The sequence below is a fragment of the Dryobates pubescens genome, chromosome 18 (genome assembly GCF_014839835.1).
Source record: "Dryobates pubescens isolate bDryPub1 chromosome 18, bDryPub1.pri, whole genome shotgun sequence".
Taxonomy (NCBI): domain Eukaryota; kingdom Metazoa; phylum Chordata; class Aves; order Piciformes; family Picidae; genus Dryobates; species Dryobates pubescens.
The window spans coordinates 15,475,829-15,501,693 of record NC_071629.1 but is presented as its reverse complement, the minus strand read 5'-3'; the positions used below and the strand labels follow the sequence as shown (position 1 = coordinate 15,501,693).

The following is a 25,865-nucleotide window of genomic DNA, read 5'->3' as shown; positions in this document are numbered from 1 at the left end:
CAGATCAGCTGGGTTAAATCATGCCCTCATACAGCCTTTTCTGGGGAGAGTTTCTTACCTGACAGGGACAGAGTTTTCCTCCAAGCCTTTAGTCGTATGACAAGCAAGAGGAGTGTGTTATCTTCCTTGGTTGCTCCTCACAGAGGGCTAATTCTGGGCTTACTGCTGTACTGTGGAATTCAGAGTGCAGCCATGAGCTTCAGGAGATCCAGAATCCCCATCTGTGTTTTTTTTTTTAAAATATATTTTATTACTTCCCTATCTCCCCACATTTTTACAGTTCCAATATTTAAAACAAATCTGTTGATGTTTTCCATTTTTACCATCAACAAGAAGTAAACTCTGGTAAATCATCATGACTTCAAACGTGTCCAAAAGGAATTTAATGAATAAAAGTGCCACCCAGTGCAGATGGTGGAGGTGTTCCTGAGCAGGACACTTCAGCAGCCAGAAACTTGCATAGAACCATAGGATTGTTTTAGTTGGAAAAGACCTCCAGCCTAAGGCCATTAAACCATGTCCTGCTGCGCCATGTCACCCTGGAGGTGTCTTGAACACCTCCAGGTGTAATGACTCCACCACCTCCCTGGGCAGCCTGTTCCAATGCCTCACCACTCTTTTGGGAAAGACATTTTCCCTAATCTCCAACCTAAACCTCCCCTGGCACAATTTCAGGCTATTTCCTCTTGTTCTAACACCTGATACTAGGGAGAAGAGACCAACCCTCCATCTGGCTCCCAGCCTGCTGTGAGGAAGTTGTAGAGAGCACTGAGGTCTCCCCTCAGCCCCCTTTTATCCAGACTAAGCAACCCCAGTTCACTCAGCCGCTCCTTATGGCATGTTCTCCAGACCCTTCACCAGCTTTCTTGCCCTTTTCTGGACCCTCTCCAGCACCTCATTGTCCTTCTTGGAATGAGATGTCCAAAAACGAACCCAGAATTCAAGGCATGTGCTTGCCAGCGCCCCTGAGGGAGCAGCAAAGTTACTCTCGTAACCTTCTTACCTGAGTCCCTGCTGACTGCAGGTGCACTGGACTAGATGACCTTCAAAGGTCTCTTCCAACCCAAACCAGTCTATAATTCTAGAGCTCTCTGATTTTTTTTTTTCCTTACTGATTCTACTCCTCTTGTCAGCCTGCAAATCATGGGGTGTTTAAAAATACAAAGACTCTCTGGGCTCCTTAATCCTGAAAAGCTCAGTGTGAAGTTGGGAAAAGAGAAGTGGAAGAAAGCAATTTGGGTCCAATTTTCATTTTTTGAAAGTTTAGATAAGAAAATGCAATTTGGTGAAGAGAAGGCAGGCCAGGGGAGCGATGGAAAAAGGATCTTGCAGCATCCAGGCATTAGGGAAAAGTGGGACAAGAGGCCCAGAGAACCCTGGACTCCCACAGAGATCAAAGGGAACGCAGAACACTCCTCTTACTGCTGACGGAGCACATCAAGATGAAGCACCTGGGGAAGCTGCAGCGACCTGTGGACCGCTTGGGTGTCCTGCAGAGGATGTTCCTTGATCTGTCATCTCTGTACTCTGCAGCTGCAGCGAGGAGGGCCTTTTTCCATGAAAGAGTGGCTTATTGCAGGTTTATTTGTGTTCATCCTGGGATCTGTTGTCCCTGGAGGCTGCTGCTTGGGCTGAAAGGCTTGTTAAGGCCTGGCCCAAGCTGCCCAGGGCCACGGTCAAGTTCCTGTCCCTGGAGGAATTTCAAAGCTATGTAGATGTGATGCTGAGAGACATGGTTTAGTGGTGGCTTGGCAGTGCTGGGTCAGTGTTTGGATTTGATCATCTTAAAGATCTCTTCCAACCCAAACAATTCCATGATTGTGTGAATGAGCTCTGCAGGCACTGGAGAGCCGTGTGCTGCCGCAGAGCTCCCAAAGCTTCAGTCAGTCTTAACAAGCATGTCTCTTGGTGGGATTTCCCTCACCCACATAGTTTCTGTTCTGTTGCCCATTTCACTCGCAGTTTGGGGCTTCTTTTATCTTTCTGTGAGGGACTCCTGCCAGCATTGCTGTAAGAGTACACAAGAAACATGCAGGTTAAGGAGGAGCTGGTGTTACGGTAAATAAGAATCTTTGTACAAGCAGCTGATATGTGCTGACAGTTGTCCTTGTGGTAGTCCCAGGATGGGTGAGGAGGAGGCTTGGCTCAAGTCCCACACGCAGACCATGGTTACGTGCCCCAATTCCTACCTGCTGCATAACTGACGTGTTTGTAACTTCTCCGTCTCCTGAGACTGCCCCTAGTGATTCTAGGGGTCCCTGCTTTAGCAGGGAGGTCAGACCTCCCTGTTCTCTACAACTCCCTGCAAGAAGGCTGGAGTGATGTGAGGGTTGGTCTCCTCTTTCAAGTATCAGGTAATAGAAAGAGAGGAAATTGCCTGAAAATGTGCCAAGGGGAGGGTTAGGTTGGAGATTAGGAACAATTTCTTTCCTGCAAGAGTGGTCAGGCACTGGAGCAGACTGCCCAGGGGGGTGGTGGAGTAGTCATGCCTGGAGATGTTCAAGAAACGTGGACATGGCTCTTTGGGACATGGTTTAATGGCCATGGTGGTCTTAGATTGACAGCTGGACTTGATGATATTTGAGGTCTTTTCCAACCAAAATAATTCTATGATTCTATGACTAGATGATCCCCAGAGGTCCCTTCCAACTCCCACCATGGTGGGATTCTGAGATTCATCAGGGCTGTCTGGAAAAAAACCCTTGGAGATGGTTGTTTGGAGGACTCTATGCCATCAAAGCGGGAACTGGTTTTTGGTAGAGCATGGAGCGGAATGCGCTGGCTGGGAAACCACACATGCCATGTGGTCCCCAAGTCCATCTGTCCCTCCAGCCTTCAGGGTTTTGGTGGTTGAGCACAGCAGGTTTTGTAAACTGCTAAGAACCTGTTTTCTTTGTATCTAGTCAAAGGGGTTTTGTCTTTTTTAAACACTTCTTGAAAAATCTCTGAACGGCTTCAAGCGAACATCTTAATGTATTCCCGACATTAGCTGCTGCTCCTCCAGAATGGTTTTGCTCTGAATCTCTTTGAGCCTGGCTGTTATTTTGAACATGGCTAATTCCCTGAGTGACTAAGCTCTTAGATAATAGGACAAATGCATCAAGTTTTCTCGGTTTCCCATAGTTTCCATTGTTATGAAAAGGCATTTTATGGGGAAAAAAATACAAAGAGGTTGTCTGTTGGGTAATGTAGGCAGGGAATGGTGAGACCACAGCTGGAGTATTGGGTCCAGGTCTGAGCTCCTCAGCTAAAGAAGGCAGGGAACTACTGGAGAAAGTCTAGCAGAGGCTACAAAGATGTTGAGGGGCCGGGAGCATCTCTGTGAGGAGCAAAGGCTGAGAGCCCTGGGGCTGTTGAACCTGGAGAAGAGCAGCCCCAGAGGGGATCTGATCAATGCTCAGCAGGAGCTAAAGGGTGGGGGGCAAGAGGATGGGGCCAGACTCTTCTCAGTGGTGCCCAGTGACTGGCCAAGGGGCAACAGGCACAAAATGGAACCCAGGGCATTCCAGGTGAAGATGAGGAGAAAATTCTTTGGTATGAAGGTGCTGGAGCCCTGGCTGCCTAGAGACATTGTGGAGTCTCCTCCTCTGTCCCAGCTGGACATTGTGATCCTGGGCAAGCTGCTGCAGGTGACCCTGCTTTAGCAGAGGGGTTGGATTGGATGATCTCTGGAGATCATGCTGGGATTCTGTGAAGTCAAGCCTAGTTGCTGATCCAGAGCTCTGGTGATCTCCCCCTGTACCCTACCGCATTCATGTTCTGCTCTGAAGGGATCCCAACTTCTGTCTCCCCAGCCCTGCTATGCTACAGAATTCCTTGGATTTAACCTAAGGTGATGTTGGGCATGCAGTAAATTCCACTGCAGCTTCTCTGCTGTAGTTGTTTCCAGGTTGCAGGCTGAAGGGCTCAGAGCTCCTGGTTTAGGTAACACAGCAAACCTCAGCTTTACCCCCTTGAATTTCTGTGTTGGCACAGCTGATTAACAAGGCACAAGTGCAATTTGTGCTTCTTGAAGGAGCCAGTGCAGCACCAGGTTCTTTTCAGTGCCTGTGGTGTTCAACCCATGGCCTCCAGCAGGCAGGTTCATCCCTGTGATCCCACCCAGCTGGTGTGCCTTTGGCTCACCACAGTCACACATTGTCATGAGCGGTCAGAGGGAGGGCAGCACTGGTTGCTCCTGGAAGGATGTTCTGTGGCAGCAGATGGGGACCACAGCCTGTGAGAGCTCCTGCTGCAAATTATCCCACTGAGCTGGGGTGGAATAGGAAATACAAGTGGCTGGCACTCATTTCCCTCTTGTGGGGAAAGAAAAAGCTGTAAACTTCTCTTTCCTTTCTAATGCTGCTATTACTGCTGATAAAAATGCGTGGTTTATGTTCTGTTCCTCCATCCACTGATATCCAGCTGGAATTCCTACTTCATTAGGTTGTCACGCATCGCTTTCTTCATTAAAACAGTGCCAGGTTCAAGAGGCTGCTCCCTCTCCTTTTTTGTGGGGGGAGGCAGAGTGAGGGGGAGAAAATGATTTATATGGAAAGTATCTAATTCTCTAGGTTAATTTGTGTGAAGAACATGAGACCCATGGGTCAGCCTCTTAATAAGATGGCTTTTGCTGTGCTCAGTATCTTGACAAGGAGAAGACAAGGGAAGCTACAGCTAACAGCGTCACAGAAAAACTCTGCCCTAGTGACACCGCAGCTGGAGTGCTGAATCCATCCAGTTCTGGGCTCCCCAGGTCAAGAGGGAAGTGGAACTACTGGAGAGAGACCAGTGGAGGCTATGAAGATGCTGAGGGGCCTGGAGCATCTCTGTGAGGAGCAAAGGCTGAAAGACTTGGGGCTGTTGAGCCTGGGGAACAGCAGCCTGAGAGGGGATCTTCTCAATGCTCAGCAAGAGCTGAAGAGTGGGGGGCAAGAGCGTGGGGCCAGACTCTTCTCAGAGGTGCTCAGTGACAGGACAAGGGGCAGTGGGAACAAATTGGAACCCAGGAGGTTCCATCTGAACAGGAAGATAAACTTTGTTGTGAGGGTGCTGGATCCCAGCAGCAGGCTGCCCAGAGAGGTTGTGGAGTCTCCTTCTTTTGAGAGATTCTAAAACCCCCTGGCCATTGTGACCCTGGGCAAGCTGCTGTGGGTGCCCCTGCTTTAGCAGAGAGGTTGTAGTAGTTCATCTCCAGAGGTGCCTTCCAACCCCACCATGCTGGCATTCTGGGAAGGGATATGAAGAGGGCTATTTCTTTCCATCCTCATCCACTTGCATGAAGCAAGATTGTGGCTTCTGCTTCCATCTGCCCTAGCTTTACATCCTCTCAGTAAGTCATGGATCCTGCCTGGGCTCAGCTTTCCTGACATACACATGGTGGATAATTTCCTGTTTCCCTCAGAGTGCTCAGGCTGCCAGAGCAGCAGTGAGAAGCTGAATAACCATTCCTAAGGAGAGTGCTACATCAGGACTCTCCAATTCATAACCCTTCGCATTTCTCCTGATGCATTGGGGCAGGACCTGATTTGGTGAAGGACATCAGCAGAGCTGGTATTGACCTGTTTGATGAAGAGGGGAGAGTCCTGGTGCTCATTAAATACAGGCTTTGTGTAGGGTGAGGCAGTAAAGGCAGAAAGCAGAACCAGGAACTTTTCTTTCTTGCCTACTTTCTCCTCTGGATGGTTTCTGGGATTGTTCTTGAGTAGGTGCATCATGGACCACGTTGCTTGCATCTTGCTCTTGCACTGCTGATTGCTGAACCTCTTAGAGGAAAACAGGCTTTGAGGAAAACACTCTGTTAGAGTGGCTTTTGAACCACTAGGGAAATGTGTTGTGCTGGATTTCAGAGAACCTTCCTGGGCTGAGAGGGAGCTGGGCTGCACCTTTTGATTCTCAGGGTGAAGAGCTTTCTGTCCTGTGTTTGTGCAACTGTATCAGGGACCACACTGGGGACACTGGCCCTGGATTTAGGAAGGTAGTTTCTAGTGGGTGATTACTTCTTATTGCACTTACCACTTTGTCCAGGCATGTGTTGGTGGGAAGATGTCTGCAATTTGATGTCAGAAATGAGAGCAGGAGCACTGGAGTTCCTGTAAGAGCTCCTGAAAGAGTGCCTGGAGGGAGCAGTGGGAGGAAGAGGCTTGTCTTGGATTTTTCTGCAATTTGAGCTTTGTTTTTCACCTTGTTTCCAAGCTCAACTGCAAACCTAGGAGCCTGAAAAGTCAAATTCAAAAGTATTCACCTTGTGTATTCTTTGAGGCCAGTTGTTTGGGGCTTTTTTTCAGACCAAAGAGAGCTTAGGTAAGGTTAACATGAACACCTGCACTTGATGGGTCCTTTTCAACTGAACTTTCTCAGTCCCTGGAGTCTTTTTTCCCTGTGAGCAGGGTAATTGGTGTCACCACATCTGATTTTTGCTGGACTTCTCATCTCCCCTCCATCTTTCCCTCCTCCCCCCCCCCTGTTTATTTTTCAAAATGGGGAGTCTGAGGATGCTTCTGTAGAGTTCAGGCTGGGTGTGGAGCAGATGCAAGGGGAAGATAAAGCACTTGCATCACGATTGCCAGGGGCAGAGGATTTTAGTCTGCCATAATGCTTTAAGTTCAAATAAACTTAAACATAGAAGTTTTGTTTGCTCTCACCACAGTCAGAGGAGCAGAGTGGACTCGGCATCCCCCCAGACAGGCTTACTCCAGTCTGACTTGTGTGATCAGAACATTGCGCCTTACGGCTCCCCCAGGGCTGGGGCAGAGCTGTGCAGGTGTCCACGAAGGGACACCCTAAGCCCTGCCAGGATGCAGGTGACACCTGGTGAGGGTGCTGTGGAAGAAGCATCTGGGCACCTTGTAAGATAGCGCTGAGAAGGCTTTTGCTTTCTTTCCCCCCCAACTCCCAGCACTGTGCAAGTGCTTTAATTCTTTGGCAGAGGAAAGAGCACCATCTGCTGAGATGCTGGGTCTGTTTGAGAAGGAAACAGAATTAACTGAGGTCTCTAGATGTGGTCCAAGCTAGCCTTGGTTAGTATCTGACATGTTGCTACTGCCCTTTGCTCAAGGGGTTAAGAGCTGTTGATCTAGAGTATGGTTGGTTTTCAGGGGGGTGGTTAACCAGGGCTGATGCACAAGTGTATCACAACCTCCCTGGCCCACCTCTAATTGTTGTCTGACTATTTGCAGTAGGTGAAATTGTTATAAATGAGCCTCTGCACTGAGGATATCATTCTGGTGTGGATCCCTTCTTGTTTTCTGAGACAAAATGAGAAAGGGTAGTTAAAAGTAAGATGAAAGGGAACGGCCTCAAGTTGCACCAGGGGAGGTTTAGGTTGGACATCAGAAGAAACTTCTTCACTGAAAAGGTTCTCAAAGACTGGAACAGGCTTCCCAGGGAGGTGATTGAATCCCCATCCCTGGAGGAGTTTCAGAAAGGCAAAGATGTGGTACTGATGGATGCAGATTAGCACCAGACTTGGTAGAGTTAGGGAATGGTTGAACTCAATGATCTTAAAGATCTTTTCCAGGCAGAATGATTCTGTGATTCTATGATTCTGCTACAGCTTTCTTGAGCTCTGTCTTTGTATATAGTACCAGTGGTCAAACTGTGGAGGTCACTGTGATGCTTCCCATTTCTTGGTAAAAGGCTTGTCTTTATTTTTCATGGAGTATTTAGAGCAGTGACTCAAAGATGCTCAGGTCCATCCCCACAGCCTCTGAGCTTTGTGTACTGCTCTTGGCCAGGTGGCAAAGTCAGCTTCCACCACTGCCCCATGTCCTTCAAACATTGTAAAAGTGGGGCTTAAACACTGCACTTCTCTTTTCCAGGACTCTCAGCCTTGATATGAAAGCAATTTGCTTCAGGGGGTCCTGCTCTGCTCTCTTTCCCATCCACCACCTACCCCATGTCAGTGCTTAGCAGGGACCCAACTCAGCCTTTTCTTATGCACTTCTTCCTCTAGGGCCTGTTTATGCCTCACCAGCTGTTGAGATCATCCTCATCCCATCCTTGTCCACCTCTGCCTTTTGTCTTTCTGTAATGGTATTTTAAATTAGGTCTGTAAATGAATCATTTGCTTCTCTAGCTGTGCTGTGGATTTCTTGAAACGTGTGGTGCAGCTCGTTTGGAGGATGCTGGGGGAAGCCACCCCACTGCTTTGTTTGCTTGTTTGTCTCTCTGCTGGAGGATGCTTCAGCTGCTGTGGGAGGGAAGACTGGGGCAGAGGGTGAGATAAAAGGAAAGCTTCTAAGGGAGATGTTGAGAGCAAGGAAAAGGAAGGAGGAGAGGAAGTTACTGGAAGAAAGTCCCAAGTTCATGTGGATAAAGGTGGAAGCTTTGCATTGGAAGGATGGGGTGGACAGGCAAGGTGCAGTGAGTGTCTGGAAAGATAACTTAAACTCCCCAAATCAGCCTCCTGAGTCCAAGTTTTTATAGCTATTCCTCCATTAATGGTTGGACTTGATGATCTTAAAGGCCTTTTTCAGCCCAAATGATTCCATGATTCTATTTTGGGTAAGGAATTTTAGGTATTAGGGGATTTTTAAAGCCGCTTGTGAAGCCACTCCACAAACACAGAAGATTACAGAGATGTCTGAGGAAAAAGCTGCCCTTTGCAGCAGCTCTGCAGCCCGTGGGGCTGGTGCTTCCCACCTGGCTGGAGGATGGGAGCAGAGGGCTGTGTGTCAGGTATACCGTGAAGAGAAAGAACAGAGAGACAACTCCCAGTTTAAGAAAATCCTCCTTTTGGGAAACTTAGCAAATCATAATCCCCCTGACCTTTAATCTCCAAACCCCTGACCTTAATTCCTGGCTAGATTTAGAAAACATAATTAATTTGCTGCACTCCTCATGATCTCTCAGGAAGTCAAACCCTGTATTTGTGCCTGACCTTGCAGGCAGTAAGTGCCCAGTAGAGGAGACTGGGAGTGGGAGACAGTGGCCCAGCTCCTGCCCACGTGTCCCTGGGTACTGTCATTGTTTGTTCTTCTTCGAGGGAAGTGTTAATTAAACATCTCTTACAGTGTCAGATGGGTCTGAGATGGGGCTTGTGCTCAAAGAGGGACTACAAGAGAATCAAAGCAGTTAAAATCATGCAATCTCAGAATCATTTTAGTTGGAAAAGACCTTGAAGATCATCAAGTCCTACTATTAAACGTTTCAGGACTGACATTGCCAGCAACTGTTTTCCCTTAGGCCGTGGATTTCATTCAGTCCAGACCAACACAACCACAGTTTTCTTTCCACTCAGAATCAAGAGGCACTCCAGGATTTGTTTGAAACTCTCCCAAATTCACCAAAAGATTTATCCCCTTTGAGCAGCTGGTGAGCAGAGTTGGGATCCTCATACCAAGTCCCAGAGCTCAGCCATACTCCTCCTACAGCAGCACCATCAGAATTCACTTGGTCTGTGTTGAGGTGGTGTGTTTGGGTGCTTCAGTTTTGCAGTTAATGGAAGATGGAGCTGATGTGTTAGGAAGCAGGTCTTGTGAGGAGCAGCTGAGGGAACTGGGGAGAAAAGAAGGTTAAGGAGAGACCTTCTGGTTCTCTCAGGGAGCTGTAAAGGAAGTTGGAGCCAGGTGGGGATTGGTCTCTTCTTCCTAGGAACAAGTGACAGGATGAGAGGACGTGGCCTCGCATTGCCCCGGGGGAGGTTTCGCTTGGCCATGAGGAACAATTTCTTTCCCTTGAGGGTTGTCAAGGTGTGGCCAGGGCAGCGGTGGGGCTTCAAAGCCCTGTGGATGTGGTACTGAGGGACAGGGTTTAGTGGTGACCAGGGAGTGCTGGGTTTGTGGTTGGGTTTGATGATCTTAAAAGTCTTTTCCAGCCCAAATGGTTGTGTGGTTTGATGGTAACACAGATGCCTCTGCATGTCCAGGAGATTGCTGCAGTGGAAGTGGTCAGTCTGCCAGGGATCTACAGCAGCACGGAACTGGAGCATAAGCCCTGTGCACCACTTGGACTCTCCTGCCAGCTCATGTGGACACAACCTGCCTCTCCCTGGGAGGGGGACTAGAGGACCTTTAAGTATTCACATTGTAGCTCCTCTCTCCGTGTTGGTTTAGCTGGAACCAGTGGGTTGTGCTAATTGCCGGAGACATCCATTGGAGGGAGTTGTGGTCACATGGCTGAACACAGAAGGGATGAGGCTTGGCATCGACTGTTCCAGGGGCTTACCTCACAAATCGTGACTTAGTGTCTTTGGTGTTGTAGTAGGATCCTTCTGATGTGCGTGTGTTGAGAGTCCAGAATGGCTGGACGAGATCTGAGAGGACTTTTTCAACCCCAACCCAGACAACTGTACAAATCTGTAGATGCTGATTTCTGGATGATGTGATCTATGGGTGGAAGCCCTGGCTCCTTCCTTAGCTGATACACCCGGTGGAGAGCTGCTGAACTTCCAAACCACTTTCTGCTGCTGAAGCAGCATTCCTGACCTTGCATTAGAAGTTGTGCTCCTGAAAGCTGCTGCAGTCTCAGGGGCTTTTGCTGTAAAGTTGGGATTTTCTATAACTATTGCCAGTCTTTTCTTCTTGCCCCATCCCCGTTTATCTCTATAGGGTTAGACCAAACTTCTCAGGAAGCATGAAGCTTGTTGGTGGTTTAATGTAAACCCCTGCTGTGGAGGTGGTGTTTGTCAGTGCAGCTTCCAGGAGAAAGCATCACCCAGTTCATAGTAAAATTAACATTTAGTACACGCAGGGGGAATTATATAAAGCAGCAAATACTTGTGGGAATACTGGGAGTGGAATTTAAATGGAAGCCTCTGTGCAGTAAAACTGAGCTGAGCACTTGTGGTGGCTGCTGGACACACACCTCCCACCAGAGCTAAGTGTTGGCAGCTGTATGTGGGGAGATGCTGTCGTGCCATGTGTGTTGGGGTGTTTGTTCTGGAGCAGGAGCTAGGGGAGGATGGGTTCTGCAGTGTTTGCTCTGGAGTGTGACTGGAGAGGATGGATTTTGGAGTGTTTGCTCTGAAGGAGGATCTGGGGAGAATGCATTTTGCTGCATTTGCACTGGAGCAGGACTTGGGGAGGACAGATTTTGGTACATTTGCTCTGAAGTGTGACTGGAGAGGATGAATTTTGGGGTGTCTGCTCTGGAGTGTGACCTGAGGAGGGCAGCTGCTGCTCTCCCCCAGCTGCTCCAGCCAGCCAGGACAGCCAGGGGTCTCCGCAGCCATCGCCCTGCGCTCTGCAGCTGCTGGTGACGCAGAAGCTGTAGGTGGGGAGCGGGCTGGTGGGGGACCTCCTGCCTGCAGCTGGCAGGGGGCTGGCTTCATTGTCTCTATTTATAGTCTCTGCCCTCCCCTCTGCTGTGACTGGCTCAGCTCTGGCAGAATGACTGCCTGGCACAGTGCTGGCAATGAAATCCCCTCTCTCAGCTACGGAAGGAGCTAGTGAGCATGTGTGATAGACACTGCAACTTTTTCCTCCTGATATTTCTTAGGCCTCTGCTTTTATCTGCCCAATTTTTGGTCTCCCTGTGTATATGCAAAGGCATGGAGGAGTCTGCCTTGAAATACTTCCTGTTCTGGGCTTCACAGGACACAGAGAGCTGAGAAGGCAAGGGATGAGCTGTGTCTGCAGAGGTATCTGTCTGTGGACAGGTACAACATCTCCACTTTGCTCCCCATCAAAGGATGAAGCTCAGGCTGGACTCTAGACCCAGGCTCCCACAGTGCCGGTTGCAGTATAGAGAGAAAGATTAACTGGCCATAAGGATGCCTCTAAATTTGGGCCAGTTTTGTGTTTTGGGGAGGTCACTGTTATTACTGAAATTGAAGCTGGAATTTCCTGGATGTTTGTGGGACTTCAGGCTTGGATCTTGGAAAACTGCCTTTATTGTTCTGGGAAAGGATGGGAATAATAAATATTCCACATCTACTATATGTTTCCTGTTCTGAGTAGTCTAAAATGGTACCAGGCAGACTGACTGTCCCCCAAATGCATGCTTAATAGGAAATGGGGGTCTGGAAGCTGGTGGACAAGCTGGGGATCAGGAAATCCATCATCTGGGCACAGCATGGCAGATGTGGTAAAGGGGCAGCAGGCTTAAAGCTAAGTAAGCAGGCGATACATTGCTTTTCACTGTCCTTCTACATGAGAAATCCTCTGCTTGAACAGAACACACAGGCTCAGTTGCTGGGCACAGCCTCTGGCTTTTAATGATCACACAAAAGAAAGAAACCACCTCATGAACCCAAAGACTGCTCCACACAGCCCACCCTCTGTGTCTGAGAACACATGGTGCAGAACTGGTCAGAAATGAGGATGCTGCTGCCTTGGACCTGTTTGGTTTCTGCAAGACCATCAGATCTCTGTGTGGGTTAAGTTAGGAGGGCAGTGTGGAGCCCCAGTCCTTGCCCACTCAACATAGGCTCTCCTTTGATGGTGGAGGTGCATATAGAAGAAATCTGCTCCTCCAGCAACCCAAATAGCAAAGGAAGAAGAACAAAATAAGCCTTCCAGTAGAAAATTAGTAGTGGTTTGAGTGGTGGGGTGGGAGCAGAATCACATCTTTTCCTTCCCTAAATGCTAGGGAGAAAATGTACCCACCCTGGAAGGATGGTGTGATGGGATGAAAGTCTGCGGCTTGCAGACGTTAGCTGTCTCCAGGCCCTGTCTGTTCTGGTTAAACATGAAAGTTCTCCTGATTCTGGGGTACTTGCTCTGGAGTGTGACTAGAGAGGATGGATTCAGGGGTGTTTGCTCTGGAGTTGGGACATGGGGAGGATGGGTTTTGGAGCATTTGCTCTGGACTGTGACTGAGGAGACAGATTTTGTTCTGGAGCATGACCCACAGAGGACAGCTGCTGCTCTCGCCCAGCCAGACAGGATGGCTGGGGGTCTCCTCAGCCATTTCCCTGCTGGAGAAGAGCACAAGAACTTGTTTGGTACGTGTTGGCCTTGTGTCTGTGTGCAGATGTCCTGGGCGTGTTTCAAGGAGCAGGTTTCCTTAAAGATGCTGGTGATCAGCTTTCATATGCAGGTTTAAGAGTAGTGCAGATGTATTGCCATACTTTTTGTATTTGTCTTTGGAAAGCCATTTGCTTTTCCCAGCTGAGCACATCTGTGTGTGTGTGTGATGTTTCACCATGGTAACTGCTGGTTCTGGGGTCTAAGGAGGAGGTTTGGGATAGCAACTGGCACCTCTACCCTCTCTGGGTAGAAATGAGCTTTCCTGGCTGCTGGAGAAGCAATAAAGATCCCTCACCCTGTCCTCCCCCTTACCCTCTTTTATCCATCTTTATATGTAGAACTGAAGAGTTTGAGGAGGAGAGACTTAGCCTGGATATTAGGAAGAAATTCTTTATAGTGAAGGTGGTGAGACACTGGAACAGGTTGCCCAGGGAGGATGTACATACCCCGTCCCTGGAAGTAAGCATTCAAGACCAGGACGAGGCTCTGAGCCAACTTGGTCTAGCAGAAGGTGTCCCTGCCTAAGGCAGGGGGATTGGAACTAGATGATCTTTCCTTCCAACCTAAACCATTCTATAAATCTACGGCTCAGAATCCCATTTAACCCTTTCACAGAGAACTCCAGTGCAGTGCTGAGGAGAGGCTCTGCCATGGATTCAGGATGGGATGCTGTGCATAATACGGTACAGAGCTAAACAGTGTTTCCCTCTACCATATCCCCACAGCAAAGGCTCACCATCCATTTCCAGGTTGGTTCTCGTGTTATTTTGGCTGCTTTTCTTCCCCTCTCCTGCTGCTGCCTCCCTTACCTGGTGTGAGCAGGCTCCTAGCAGCACTGGCTCTTTTGGCTGCTGTTTAGATACTGTCTGTCCGAGGCTCCGCGCAGGCGGCACCGTCGGGGCAGCCGCGTCCCCGCCGTCCCCAGGCAGCCCGCAACGGGAATCTGCGCGGCACGGAAAGCCGGGAGACGCCTTCCTGGAGCTCGGCGTTGCCATCCCACCGCCACGGCGCCCCGCACACGGCGCTCTGCTCCATCCTGCTGCCGAAGCTGACGGGAAGAAGGCATGGCTGCGTGGTGCTCGCCGTCACGGCGGGCGGAAGAGTCGCGTATTTATGGAGCCAGCGCTTCCTTCTGCCTTTGACTGACAGCCAGGATCCCGTCGCCGCCTGGTCACTGATTAGTATGCGGAAGGGTCCGCCTCGAACCGAGAGATGCAGCCGCAGCAGCTTGCAGAGCTGTCACACTCACCCAGGCTTCTTATCTGCACTGGCTTGACGAATTAAAAAGCCAAGGCAGCCAGCAAGAGACAGACCGGGAGAGAGAGGGGGGAAGAGAGAGAGAGAGAAGCTTGCAGACAGCGCTGGCTTTCTTTTCCTAAAGGAAGGATCTGCATCCTAAGTGCTCACTGGTTGTGATGATGCTTCACTTAGCGGGCTCCAGAATGAGCTAGAGACAGCACATAGGGGAGAAACTCAAAGCCAGACCACAAAGCATTACGAACAAAACCAAAAACCAGGAACAGTTTTCTCCTCTATTCTAGCATGGTGGATGTATGGACAGTCTTACAGAGCAGAGGTTGACTTCTCCAAATCTACCAGCCCCACATCTTGAACACTACAGTGTTCTGCATTGCACCATGACCTTGGATGTTCAAACGGTGGTCGTTTTTGCAGTGATTGTGGTGCTATTGCTTGTGAATGTCATACTCATGTTCTTCCTGGGCACTCGTTAAATGGATTTTTTCTCCTGAGCTGTTGGGGGCAACTACTACCACTAGCAATTCAACAAGAGAGCAAGAGCGAGCGAGAGAGAGAGAGGAGGGAGAGAGAGAAAGAGAGAGAGAGATTTCTTACTGAGGGGGGAAACGAGCTTCAACATGGCCTCGCTGTGATATGTATGACGTTGGTATATTATCTCTCCCTAAATCTTTTGTCATGTCTTGTCTTTTAAGTATGCCTGTAAGTGTAGCTGCCTTTTTTTTTTTTTTCCTTTTATTTTCTTTCTTTTTTCTTTCTTTTTTTTTTTTTTTGCCTGAGTTTTAAATGTGATAAATAATAGTAATCCAGTCCTGGATCGTTCTGTGCTAGCCAGATAGAGCTCTGTATTTTGAGTTAGAAGCAGAGGGGAAATCTCTGTCTGGGGTAAGCACTGGCTGTGATGTTTTGCTTCCTTGAAAAATAGAGGCTGAAGTTAAGAAGAAGTGAATTTCTTTTTTTGGGGGGTATGCAATTTTCCAGCAAGCAGTTGATGTGTAATGTCTGTCAGAGTAACCATGTAGCTGCCAGGTGAGAGGTGCTGGGATGTGCAGTGGAATCGAGCGCTGAACATTTTCAAGGTGGTGGGGGGGAGGAGATGAGAAATTACTGAAGGCTTAAATCTTTGCTAAAATAACATTCAGCCACAGGAAAGGAGAAGGGAAATAAAAAGGAGGGGGGAGAGAACTGCTACTTTATTTCTCTGTGTTGCCTGGATGATCTGACTTGATTTCTCAATATTTAGCCCCAAAGCCTCCAAATTCTATATCCACACTGATGTAGCTTAGTTTCCTGTCTTTCAAGATGGGAGAGGAACTGAAACAAACTGCTGGGTTTTGGTGGTGTTTTTTTTTTCCTCCCTCCCCCCGTGTTTGTGCCTGCTTTATATCTCTGGAAATTGGGAAGGAGGGTTCTAATAGGAAAAAAAATAAGAGGAATGCATGCTTTGTTTTTCTTTGTTAAAGCAACAGATTTGGAGGGGTTGTGGTTTGCTTTGATGTCTCCAGGAATTTTATTTTGCTTTTCTTGTGTGTCTGTAAATATCTCTCTATAATTTTGGTAATACATGTAAGAAAAATCTTTGCCCACCTGAAGGATAGCAAGCTTTTGAGATGGGTTTCTTTCGGCATGGCTTTATTTCCATTGATTTTCTTGCAAATGAAGTGCTAAGTTGTATATTACAGGCTGGCTTTGAAAAGGTGTCCACTAGTTAGAGGTCCACTGCTGAGAGAGGTCTAACCCCAAATTGCAATGTTTACAGCTTGGAGACAGAGCTGGCTGTGGGGGGATTCCACTGGCAGTGCGTGAAGTTTAGAGCGAATATGAAAGGACTGTCTGAAAGGAGTAACGTTTTCCTCTTGGAAATATGTCTCTGTGCTGCACTTATGTTAGAAAACCTAAGGATTTGTTTGGTATTCTTTTCCCTTCTGGAGAGGGGAGGAAAAAAAAAAAAAAAGGAAAATCAGAATTGCTCAAACACATTAAAAAACAAAATCAGCTTGAAAATGTTTGTATCTCTTGCTGATGTTCACTGGAATGATACTGCCTTGATAATTTAACTAGTCTGCGCTAATTCCGGCTCTCTGTTGTTTATCTGATGGCCTCTATTAATCAGAAAGAAAATAATCATCATGTGAGTGAGTCCTAAAGATAGAGTTGGAGCTTCTAGATGGAGACATATATTTATTTCCGTGGCAGAATCTGTCTGCTGCAAGTTAAATTGCATTGCTGGGCTTAGGGGCTGATTTCAGCTGGTGGCATGATTGGAAAGTGAGTTAAATGCTGCAAATTTGGCACTTTCCAAGTGGTTTTAGCTGTAAATGGAAGGGAATTTTTTGTTTCCCCCCTGAGTTGTGGGGTGGTAACAGTCAGCCCCCCAGAGCTGACAAGGAGCGTTTAGTGGCAGGAGCCCATTTTAATGGGTAGAAAAGCCAAGCCCCAGTGATACAAGCCCAGCGAAAACGCTCCGGTGCCTGCCGGCTGCGTTTTCCCCTCTTCACTTGTAGCTGTCTATGCAAGAGGTATTGGCTTCACTTCCTCAGAGCTGAGACAATCTGCTTTTTACCTGAAATTTAAAAAAAAAAAAAAAAAAAAAGGAAAAAAAGAAGAAATTTGATGCTGAGGGTGGTTTGGGCTGTTAAACAGCTCCAAGTGGCTTTATTTGCCCATCAGTTGTCATGTGTCATTAGTTTTATAGGTTGCAGATTCTCCTGGAAATAAAAGAAATGAGCTAGGATCACTGTGGAAAGGGGATCCATTAAAGAGCAGCCCAAAGAACCTTTTCTGTGAGGCAGTCTTTAGATTTGGAGGAGAAAGGGTGGAAGAATGAGAGAGCTCCCCCCTCCCCCCCCAAAAAACCAAAATCAAACCAGTGAGTTAAAAACGAGGACCAACTGTGTCTGAATGTTTATTTTTCTGAAGGTTAGCTTTGGTGTAATGTGATTTCCATCAAGAATATTTGGTTCCTACCCTGGTTTTCAAGTGCTCCATGATCTGGAGGTGGTACTTGTGGGGTGGGATTTGGGTGGGTGCATGGAAGCACCGGCGCTTGGTACCGTATCTGTTGGAGCTGCTGCGTTCAGTTGTTGATTCCTGCGAGCTCCTTCCTGTTTCCATCAGTGACATTGTGTGTTCTGGGGGATCTCAGGCTGGTGGTGGGGTGCATGGGGAGGACCAGCGTGTCCTGCATACTCAGCTACTGCAGGAACGATTGCTGGGAGCTGATATTTTTTCCCATTGGAGAACCTGCATGAGAGAATTAATGTTATTTAATCACAACTTTCTCACCTGGAGTTATCTCAAAGGCTGGTTTCTGCAGAGCAGTACAAGCCTGAAAGTTGGAGCAGAGAACTTTGTTATTGTAGCAATACCATCCCTATTATGTCAGACTTCCCCTCAGACTTTTTTGGGGAAAGAGAGGAAATAAGCCTAAAAGCCAGTGAAGGCTGGGGTTAAGCTTGTTTAGTTTGATCTCTCTTTCCCATCCCCAGTGGCCACCTTTTCAAGCAGGCCTCGATCTACGTGACCCAGCCCCAGTTTTGCAGTTGGGCACCTGTAGTTCAGTGTTTTCCCAGCTTGCAGTAGAGCCTCAAGCTGCCTGCTTGGCAGCAGCTCTTTGCTGGCTCTGTCCTGTCGTACTTTTCCTGAGCAGCTCAGTCCACGATGCTCTGCATTAAAATATTTTGAGGGTGACAGCATTCCTAGTTGCAATAGATCCCTCCTTCTACTCATAAGTGACTGTGCTTGTAGAATTTGGGGTGTAATTTGCATGCTGTAGAACATCTCCATATAGAGGAGCTTTCTTGCTCCATGGAACAGTTCAGGTCATGTGTGGTTCTTGGGGGTTGTTTGGCCCCATAAATCCCCCCCTTATTTATGGACATTGAGTTTGTGAGGATGCTCAAGCTCAGTGATAAAGAAAAGGGTTCATTCCTTTAAATAAATCAAAGTGCTGACCCTCTGGAAAATGCAACCCCAAAGACCAAAACTATTAATTTGTATGCAAATAGCGTGTTTCGAACACATCCCCTCTCTTGCAGTGATTGCTGCTGTGTGTTGGCTAAGGCTGGCTGCTGGCAGACCTGCCTTGCTGTTTGTCTGCTTAAGCAGGATTCAATGTTATTTGCCACAGGATTCATGAAAATGCCTCTGACTGTATCATAGCAACCCCGTTTCACACAGTCCAGAAAAAGTCCGTTGCTCCTGAGCAGCAATCCGCCGGCGTCAAGATCCAGCCAGGGGGAAAGGCTGGATTTCTCCTCTTTGGATGCTCCAGCGCAAGCATCCATGTCAGGATGATCCCTCTGCTTTTAATGCTCTTTCTTTGTGGTTTGGTTAAAGGCTTCCTCCCCCACCCCCACCCTTGGATGTTTCCCACCTCTGTTTTAAACCTCACATGACAAGTTAAAAGGGGGCCGGGACCGCTCCGAGGTCTCTGACGCGATGGCTCTTTTCTGCCCTGCCACTTGGATTTTCCCCCGGGATGGCAATGGCAGCGCAGCACTTGCTTAGGCGTTGTAGTGAGTGAAGATCTGCCCAGATCCCAGCCCTCCTGTGGGAACCCAGAGGTGCTTTCTCATCCCGTAGCTGAATGTTGTTGAGAGCTGCATGTTCACCTGACTCCTGCCCCCCCGTCTGTTTGCATAATGTGCTTATATTTCTTTTTGGATCAGGTATTCAGTGCACAGCCCAACTGCTGTGTATAATGTCTGAAGGAAAATTGCCAAAAATCCATGTAAGTTTTGGTTTTTGGTTTGTTGTTTTTTTCCCTCTCTCTCTTTTTTTTTGGGGGGGGGGGGAAGAAGTTGTTGTTTTATTTTTGTGACTAGAACCCCTCTTCTGTGCTGTTCCTTTCATTTCGGTGTCGGTCTTTGGTTTCCATACATAAGGAATGGTGGCTGTGCTTGGAGATGGGGTGTTCTTTGTGCTTGCTTGCTTGCACGTCTGTCTGGTGCCCGTGGTGCATCTGTCTGTGCTCTGTGTTGTTGGTGATGCCTCTGTGTTGGTGTGGAGGGTGGGGGTCTGCGTTTTGCATTTGCAATGTGTCGTCTTCTCAGTGGACTGCGCTAATTGTGTTTGGTGTGTGTCTCCCAGTGTGATGTTCTGATAGCTGTTCTGCTAAAACACGGGGATTTGGCTCTTTGCTCCACAGTCTCCAACGACTAGAAGTTAGGAAGCTTAAGGAAAACTCCAGGATGTTAATGATTGTGTAATACTTGTCCTAGTGTGAAAAGGATGGTTGTTCTGGGGGTTGCAGCAGTAACTCTGCCAGGTCCCGATTTTGCCACTGATTTACTCTACGATGGCCTTGGGTGTGTTCTTTTGCCTCCTTGTGGTTCCTCTTCCCCAGTTGTAGAAGATGAACATCACCCATTACTGAGGTGTACCTAAGTCCAATCAACTCCTTTTCTTTCTGCTGTGTCCTGTAGCTGCCAAGTGTTGTGTCCTGGGCAGGTTGGGTGGGCATGGTGGTACATGTGGACAATGTGTGTGTGCTTGTGTTGGCCCTGGTTTTTATAGCTGGATTTTGCCTGTTGGAGCTGTTGTAGATGGGCAAACTGGAGTGATTTATGCTCCTCGCTAAAAATAGATGCTCCTGGAGGAAGAGCTGCTGGAGGGGGAACCATGAGTTAGTTATTTTATGGGTTAGGGTTATTTCCTGAGTGGCAATGAATGTTAATCTGAAGGACCCCATGGGTGCCAAGTTGTCTCTAACCTCGCAGTCCTCCTCACAGGCAAAGCAGCAGGAAGCCTCCACTGCTTGTTTCCAGTTTATGTGGAGGTTTGTTCCTGTGTTGTCAGAAACTCCACAGTAATGGTGTGTTCACTAGGACATCTGAGCTCAGGGCAAGAAGGCCTTGGAGCTCTCCTGATGATGACTCTGTTGGGCTGGCCTGAAAGCTTCACCACCTGAATTAAACAGGGCTTTAGGGGGTGAAGAAACACCTGAATGAAGGTCTTTAAAGAATTAGGTCTGGATTTCAACTAGTTCTGGTTTATTCATGCAGAAATTTTCATAGGAGTGTGTTTTGGAGAGCACAGGAGAGTCTTGGGGAGCTGCCTCTCCTCACATCACAGAGACAGGGAAACTGAGGTATGTGGGAGAAGGAGCAAAGCTTGGGGATTCCTTGGGCTGTGCTACCTCCTCTTGATCCTTGATGGAGCAGGGTGGGCAACGTGCTGTATGGCTTCTGTCTTGTGCCTTCGTATCTGAACCTTGTCTTTGAAAGCGTCAGAGGAACAGGTTTGTGCCGGGGAGCCACGGAACAAGCTGTTTGCAGTGGTGGAGGATCTCTTGTGGGAGGCTACAGCAGCAGAAAAGTCTGTCCAGGCCCATGTGGAAGGTCCCATGTGGTTTAGTGCCTGCTCCTTCTTTCGCATCAGCTGAGACATATGTAACAGAACGTATAGACTGCTGGCAAGGCTCGGGTTGCTATTTTGGGCAGCAGCTCCGGCTAAGTCAAGCCGAGCCGCTTTGCTCTGCCATCTCTTGTAAGTCTCCGAAGGATGAGCTCTTTCCCAAGCCCTGTCGCCTCCCTCCAGGATCTCACCACACTGGCAAGGCCAACACTTGTAGCCTGAGGGGTGCTGGGGCAGCCCTGTTGTGGTGGTACTACGGCCGTGCAGGTAGAACGGTCTCAAGATGGGGTTCCAGCAGCAGCAAGTCTCTTCTTTTCTTCTTGTCTCCCCTTTATTTTTAGATTAAATTCAGAGTTACTGTTTAGGTCATTTATTGTCAGAATCATACAATTGTTTCAGTTGGTAAAGATCTCTAAGATCATCAAGTCCAACCAGCAACCTAAGACCACCATGGCCACTAAACCATATCCCAAAATGCTGTGTCCACCCATGTCTTGAACACCTCCAGGGATGTGACTTTACCACCTCCCTGGTCAGCCTGGTCCAATGCCTCTTGTTAGATGATCTCCAGCATGGGCAGCTATGTGCTCCAGCATCCTGTCATCCTCGAGCTATGCTGCTAAGCCACATTGCTCCATGCCATGAGTGTGCCCCAGGGAGGTCTGTAGAAGGATCACCTGTTCCTTCCCACATTGTTCCCTGGGGGAAAGCAGCATGTATAGCTATCCTGAATGAGGTCTGAATGAGCTCGGTGCTCCTGGCTGGGTGAGAGGTTGCAGCTCACACCTGAAAGATGCTGGGAGGGTAAAAGCAGCCAAACTGAGAGGATTTGGAAAGCAGCAAAGATCCTGTGTAAGGGGCACTGGTGGTGTGTTCTTACCAAAAAAATGCAGCATGGCTTGAGCTACACAAAAAAACCCAAACCCCAACAAACAGAACACCCCAAAGGTCAGTTTTTTACCCTGAGAAGCCATGGGTTGATTTGCTAGGCATATCTGTAGGGAAGTTTTCTGAAGTAAAAGTGTTTTGTGTGGAGAAAACAAGCAAAAAAAAGGCACCAGCCTCTGGTTGGCATTATCAGAAACCAGGATTTTTCAGAGGATTTCTGTGGACCATGTTCCCCCTGCGATTTCTGCTGCTCCCACTCTCCTCTGTTGTACTCAGCATATCTGACAAGGTTTTCTTAATCAACTGTGCTCTGAAGTTTGCTGTTCTGATACCAAATTTAGGCTAGGCTTGTTATCTGAACTTCTTTCTTCCTGGCTTGATAAGGTGCTGATTAATTTTATGCAACTCTCTGGCCTTATCTGGTTTGAGCTTCAGTCAGGTTTTAGTATAATCTTGGAGGAAGGAGATCAATCTTTAATGTTTGTTTTGAAGATGTATTCCAAAGGCTTTTAGGCATGCTGGATGTTTGGGCTTTGGTGAAGTTCTGGGAGAACTCAGTTAAAAAGTCAATTCTAGAACAGGTTTTGAATCCTGATGAAATGGTTTGAAGTTCCCGTGGAAACAAGAGCACGCATCTTTTTTAGGATGGGCTGAGAGAGGGACTTCATTGTTCTCTACAGCTCCATAAAAGGAGGTTGGAATGAGGTGGGGTTAGCCAGGAAATGGCCTGAAATCATGTCAGGGGAGGTTTAGGTTGGAAATTAGGAACAATTTCTTTCCTGCAAGATGGTCAGGCATTGGAACAGGCTGACCAAGGAGGTGGTGGAGTCCCCATCCCTGGAGGTGTTCAAGAAACGTGGGGACATGGCTTAATGGCCATGGGGGTGTTGGGTTGATGATTGGACTCAACCTTAGAGGTCTTTTCCAATCCAGGCAATTTTCTGATTCTATGACCCTTTAAATGGCAGCTGGCTCTGACACAGCTTCAGCTATTAAACAAGAATTGTTTTCCTCTGGGTCACATGGATGCAAAGCTGGGTGGAGAAACCAGAGTGCTAATGGTGCTCATATGTATGTGTGTTCTGGGGTACAGGGGTGAAGGAGAGGGACTGTGTAAGGTAAGGAGGGGCAGGTCCAGCCTCACAGATCTCTTGCCATCAAGAGGGTAAGAGATGCCTCTTACCATCAAGAAGGGCTGTCAGGGCTGAGGGTGCTGTACTGGGGAACTGGCTCAAGCTTTGCCACAGGCTAGAGGAGGAGATGGTGGGAGGAGGAGGGCTGCGTGTGCTGGATGCACTGATCTCATTCTTGGTGAGGATGGGGCTCACTGTGGTGCCCTTGTGGGCAGATCCTCACCTCTGCCGGCCACTGGGAGCAGGAGTGCCCAGGAAACCTGGCTGTCATGGGGGGAGAGTGTCTGCCCTGATTTCACAACCAGGAGTTGACATCCAGATAGATTTTCAGTCTCCTCTGGTCCAGGGTAGATGAATCTCTCCTCTGATGCCCAGCAGCAGATCGATTCCGTCTCCTGGACACCGAGGGCTTTGCAAAAGGGTCTAAAAGTCTTTGCCTGAAGAATGAAAAGTACACAGTGACAGAGAGCAGACACACAAAACCTCCCCAGCCTGCAGGCTGGGAGAAAATATACTTAAGACTAACAGACTTATAATTACAAGCTGTGAAGCAGGAGGAACCTGGCTTCTTTGGTGGACACCTAGATCCTGGGAAGCATGGTCACAGCATTAATGGGATTGGGACCCCATATTTACAGAATTTATCCAGCACTGGCTTTGCTCCCCCACTGCACCCAAATTGATTTTAAGCTTGGTATGAGACTGTGGCTGGTCCACAGAGCCCATGTTTGGCTGGAGGTTGTAGACAGCACCTTCTTAGTGCTTCTTTTGGAGCTACAAAGATGCTGAGGGGACTGGAACACCTTTCTTATGAGGAAAGACTGAGAGAATTGGTGCTTTTTAGTCTGGAAAAGAGCAGCCTGAGGGGGACCTCATCAATGCTGATCAATACATTAATGGTAGGTGTGTTTTGTACCAGTGATGCCCAGTGACAGGACAAGGGTAATGGGCACAAACTTAGTATCAGAGTATCAGTTAGGGTTGGAAGGGACCACAAGGATCATCTAGTTCCAACCCCCCTGCCATGGGCAGGGACACCCCACGCTAGACCAGGCTGGCCAGAGCCTCGTCCAGCCTGGTCTTAAACGCCTCCAGGGACGGCACGCCAACCACCTCCCTGGACAACCCATTCCAGGACTTCACCACTCTCATAACCATAAGAAGTTCCATCTAAACGTGAGGAGGGAATTCTGTAACTTAAGGGTGATGGAGCCCTGGGGCAGGCTGCCCAGGTAGACTCTGGAGACATTGAAAACCTGCCTGGACATGTTCTGTGTGACCTTCTTTAGGTGAACCTGCCTTGGCAGAGGGGCTGGACTCAATGATCGCCAGAGGGGATCCAACCCCCCTACCATTCTCTGATTCTTATTTTGCCGTCTCCCCCTCATAGCTTCCCAGTTTCTTGTTCTCTTCCTACACTCCCTGTGTTAAACAGTTGCTGTGTTTTGCCCCAGAAAATGGTGCTCTCCAGAGTGTGCTTTTGGAGCAGATGCCAGGCTGTGCCCCTCTCTCAGCAGCATGCATGTGAGGTTGCAGCCCTGCATCCTCCTTTCTATTTCTTTTTTACATATAGAGGGAAACGTGGAGATGTAAACCACATGTGCATATGTTTTCCTTCCCAGCTATATTTTGGAAAATGTGAGTCAGCAGCAGGCAAGAACAGATTACATAATCTCTGGGAGTGAAGAAAACCTTGCCATTTATTAGGAAGCAGGCTTTCTGCAAGCAGCCTTTTTAAAACAGCATTTCATTACCATGCACCAGCCTGTGCTGCTTGGTCAAGTGGCCTTAATTCCATCCTACACAGTTGTGTCCAGTGCAGAACCAGAGTCCCAGTAGCTTTGGACTTCGTGCTATTTTTAACTCCCCACCCCCACCCCTCCTGCAACAATATCATCATCACAGCCCTGAGCCTCTGCTAACGACTTCTCTCCTCTTCCTTAACGTGTTTTTCTGCAGAGACTCTGTGATTTTCCTTTTTGGTCCCAATTCCCCCCCACCCCCACTTCCCACTCCCCACCTCCTGCTGTTCCAAATCGAATCTCAGTGCAGAGAGAAATGGCACATGAGTGCAGCTGGAAATAAATGTTGCCCCCTCCACCTCCCCTCTGCTCATGGCCACCCACCTCCACCACCTACGCCCAAATGGGAGAGTGAAGTCAACAGCCACTTTTAGCCCTCGTCTCTGGCTCTCCCCACAAGCTCCTTCCCAGCACTTCATGGAGTGCAGTGGCTGTGCCTGCAGAGGGGGAAATTTGGAGGGGGTTGGACACCATCTTAGCAGCTCCTGCAGCCGTGAGAGCACTTGTCTGGTCCCATCGGTGGTTGTGCTGTTGCACGCTGTAACGTGAGGGGACAAGAGAGGACAGCAGTTTGCTTCTTGTTCATTAAGCACTGCAGTGAGTAGGGAGCATCATGAATTATGGAGAGACTGAGGAGTGCATACAAATGGGCCAAGTAAGATGGATCTAGCTTAATCAGAGAGCAGGAACATCAGGAGTTTGAATCTTACATCATGGGCTACAGTGTGTACCCAGGTGGCTGAGAAGGGGAGGCCACACCTTGAACACTGGGTTCAGTTTTGTGTCCTTCACCACAAGAGGGACATTGAGGTTCTGCAGTGGGTCCAGAGCAGGACAACAAACTCAATGAAGGGTCTAGGGAACAGGTGTGGTGAAGAGTGGCTGAGGGAACTGGGGTTGTTCCACCTGGAGAAAAGGAGACTGAGGGAAGACCTGGTGGCTTTCTACAACTCCCTGAAAGGAGGATGGAGCCAGGTGGGGTTCAGTCTCTTCTGAGAGACAAACAATAGTGCAAGAGGAATGGCCTCAAGTCACCCCAGGGAAGGTTGGAGACTAGGAACAATTTCTTCCCCTTGAGAATTGTCAAGGCCTGGCCCAGGCTGCTCAGGGCAGTGGTGGAGTCCTCATCTCTGGAGGGGTTTCAAAGCCATGGAGTTGTGGTGCTAAGGCACATGATTTAGCAGTGACCTGGCAGTGGGTTAATGGCTGGATTTGGTGATCTTAAAGGTCTTTTCCAACCAAAGTCATTCCATGATTCTATGACAGTGTTGTATCTCAGTTTCTCCATCTCTGATTCCAGGATTAATTCTGGGCTGCTTAGTCAAATCTCTGCATTTCTGCAGGATGCTCTGGGGGTCGAGGAGAGGAATGAGCATGAGCCAAGTTAAGGGAAAGAAAGGATAGGACTTGTTTGTTTAGTTTTTAATTTGCCCAATAAATCCAAGAGGTTTTGAACTGCTTTCATCTCCCAGGGCACTGCAAATACTTCTGCTGCAGCTAAGCTGGTGGTTGCCTTTCAAGCATGGAGAATGCTCTGT

At 48.4% G+C, this 25,865-nt stretch overlaps 1 protein-coding gene across 10 annotated transcripts in view; it reads left to right on the top strand.

Annotated features, from left to right (window-relative positions):
- ARHGEF9 (Cdc42 guanine nucleotide exchange factor 9) overlaps positions 1–25,865 on the top strand; it is a 213,904-nt gene that overhangs the window by 65,648 nt on the left and 122,391 nt on the right. The window contains exon 1 of one of the 10 annotated variants that reach the window (XM_054169353.1): positions 14,670–14,785. The exons of 6 other annotated variants lie outside the window; for them this stretch is intronic. Coding sequence is in view for 3 of the 4 variants with exons in the window: in XM_054169349.1 (XP_054025324.1) it covers positions 18,850–18,879 (30 nt within the window). In the remaining variant the exon portion in view is untranslated. Of the gene's footprint in view, positions 1–14,669; positions 14,797–18,795; positions 18,880–25,865 lie in introns of those variants that run through there. 3 more of the 10 variants (XM_054169351.1, XM_054169350.1, XM_054169349.1) reach the window with 3 other exon arrangements.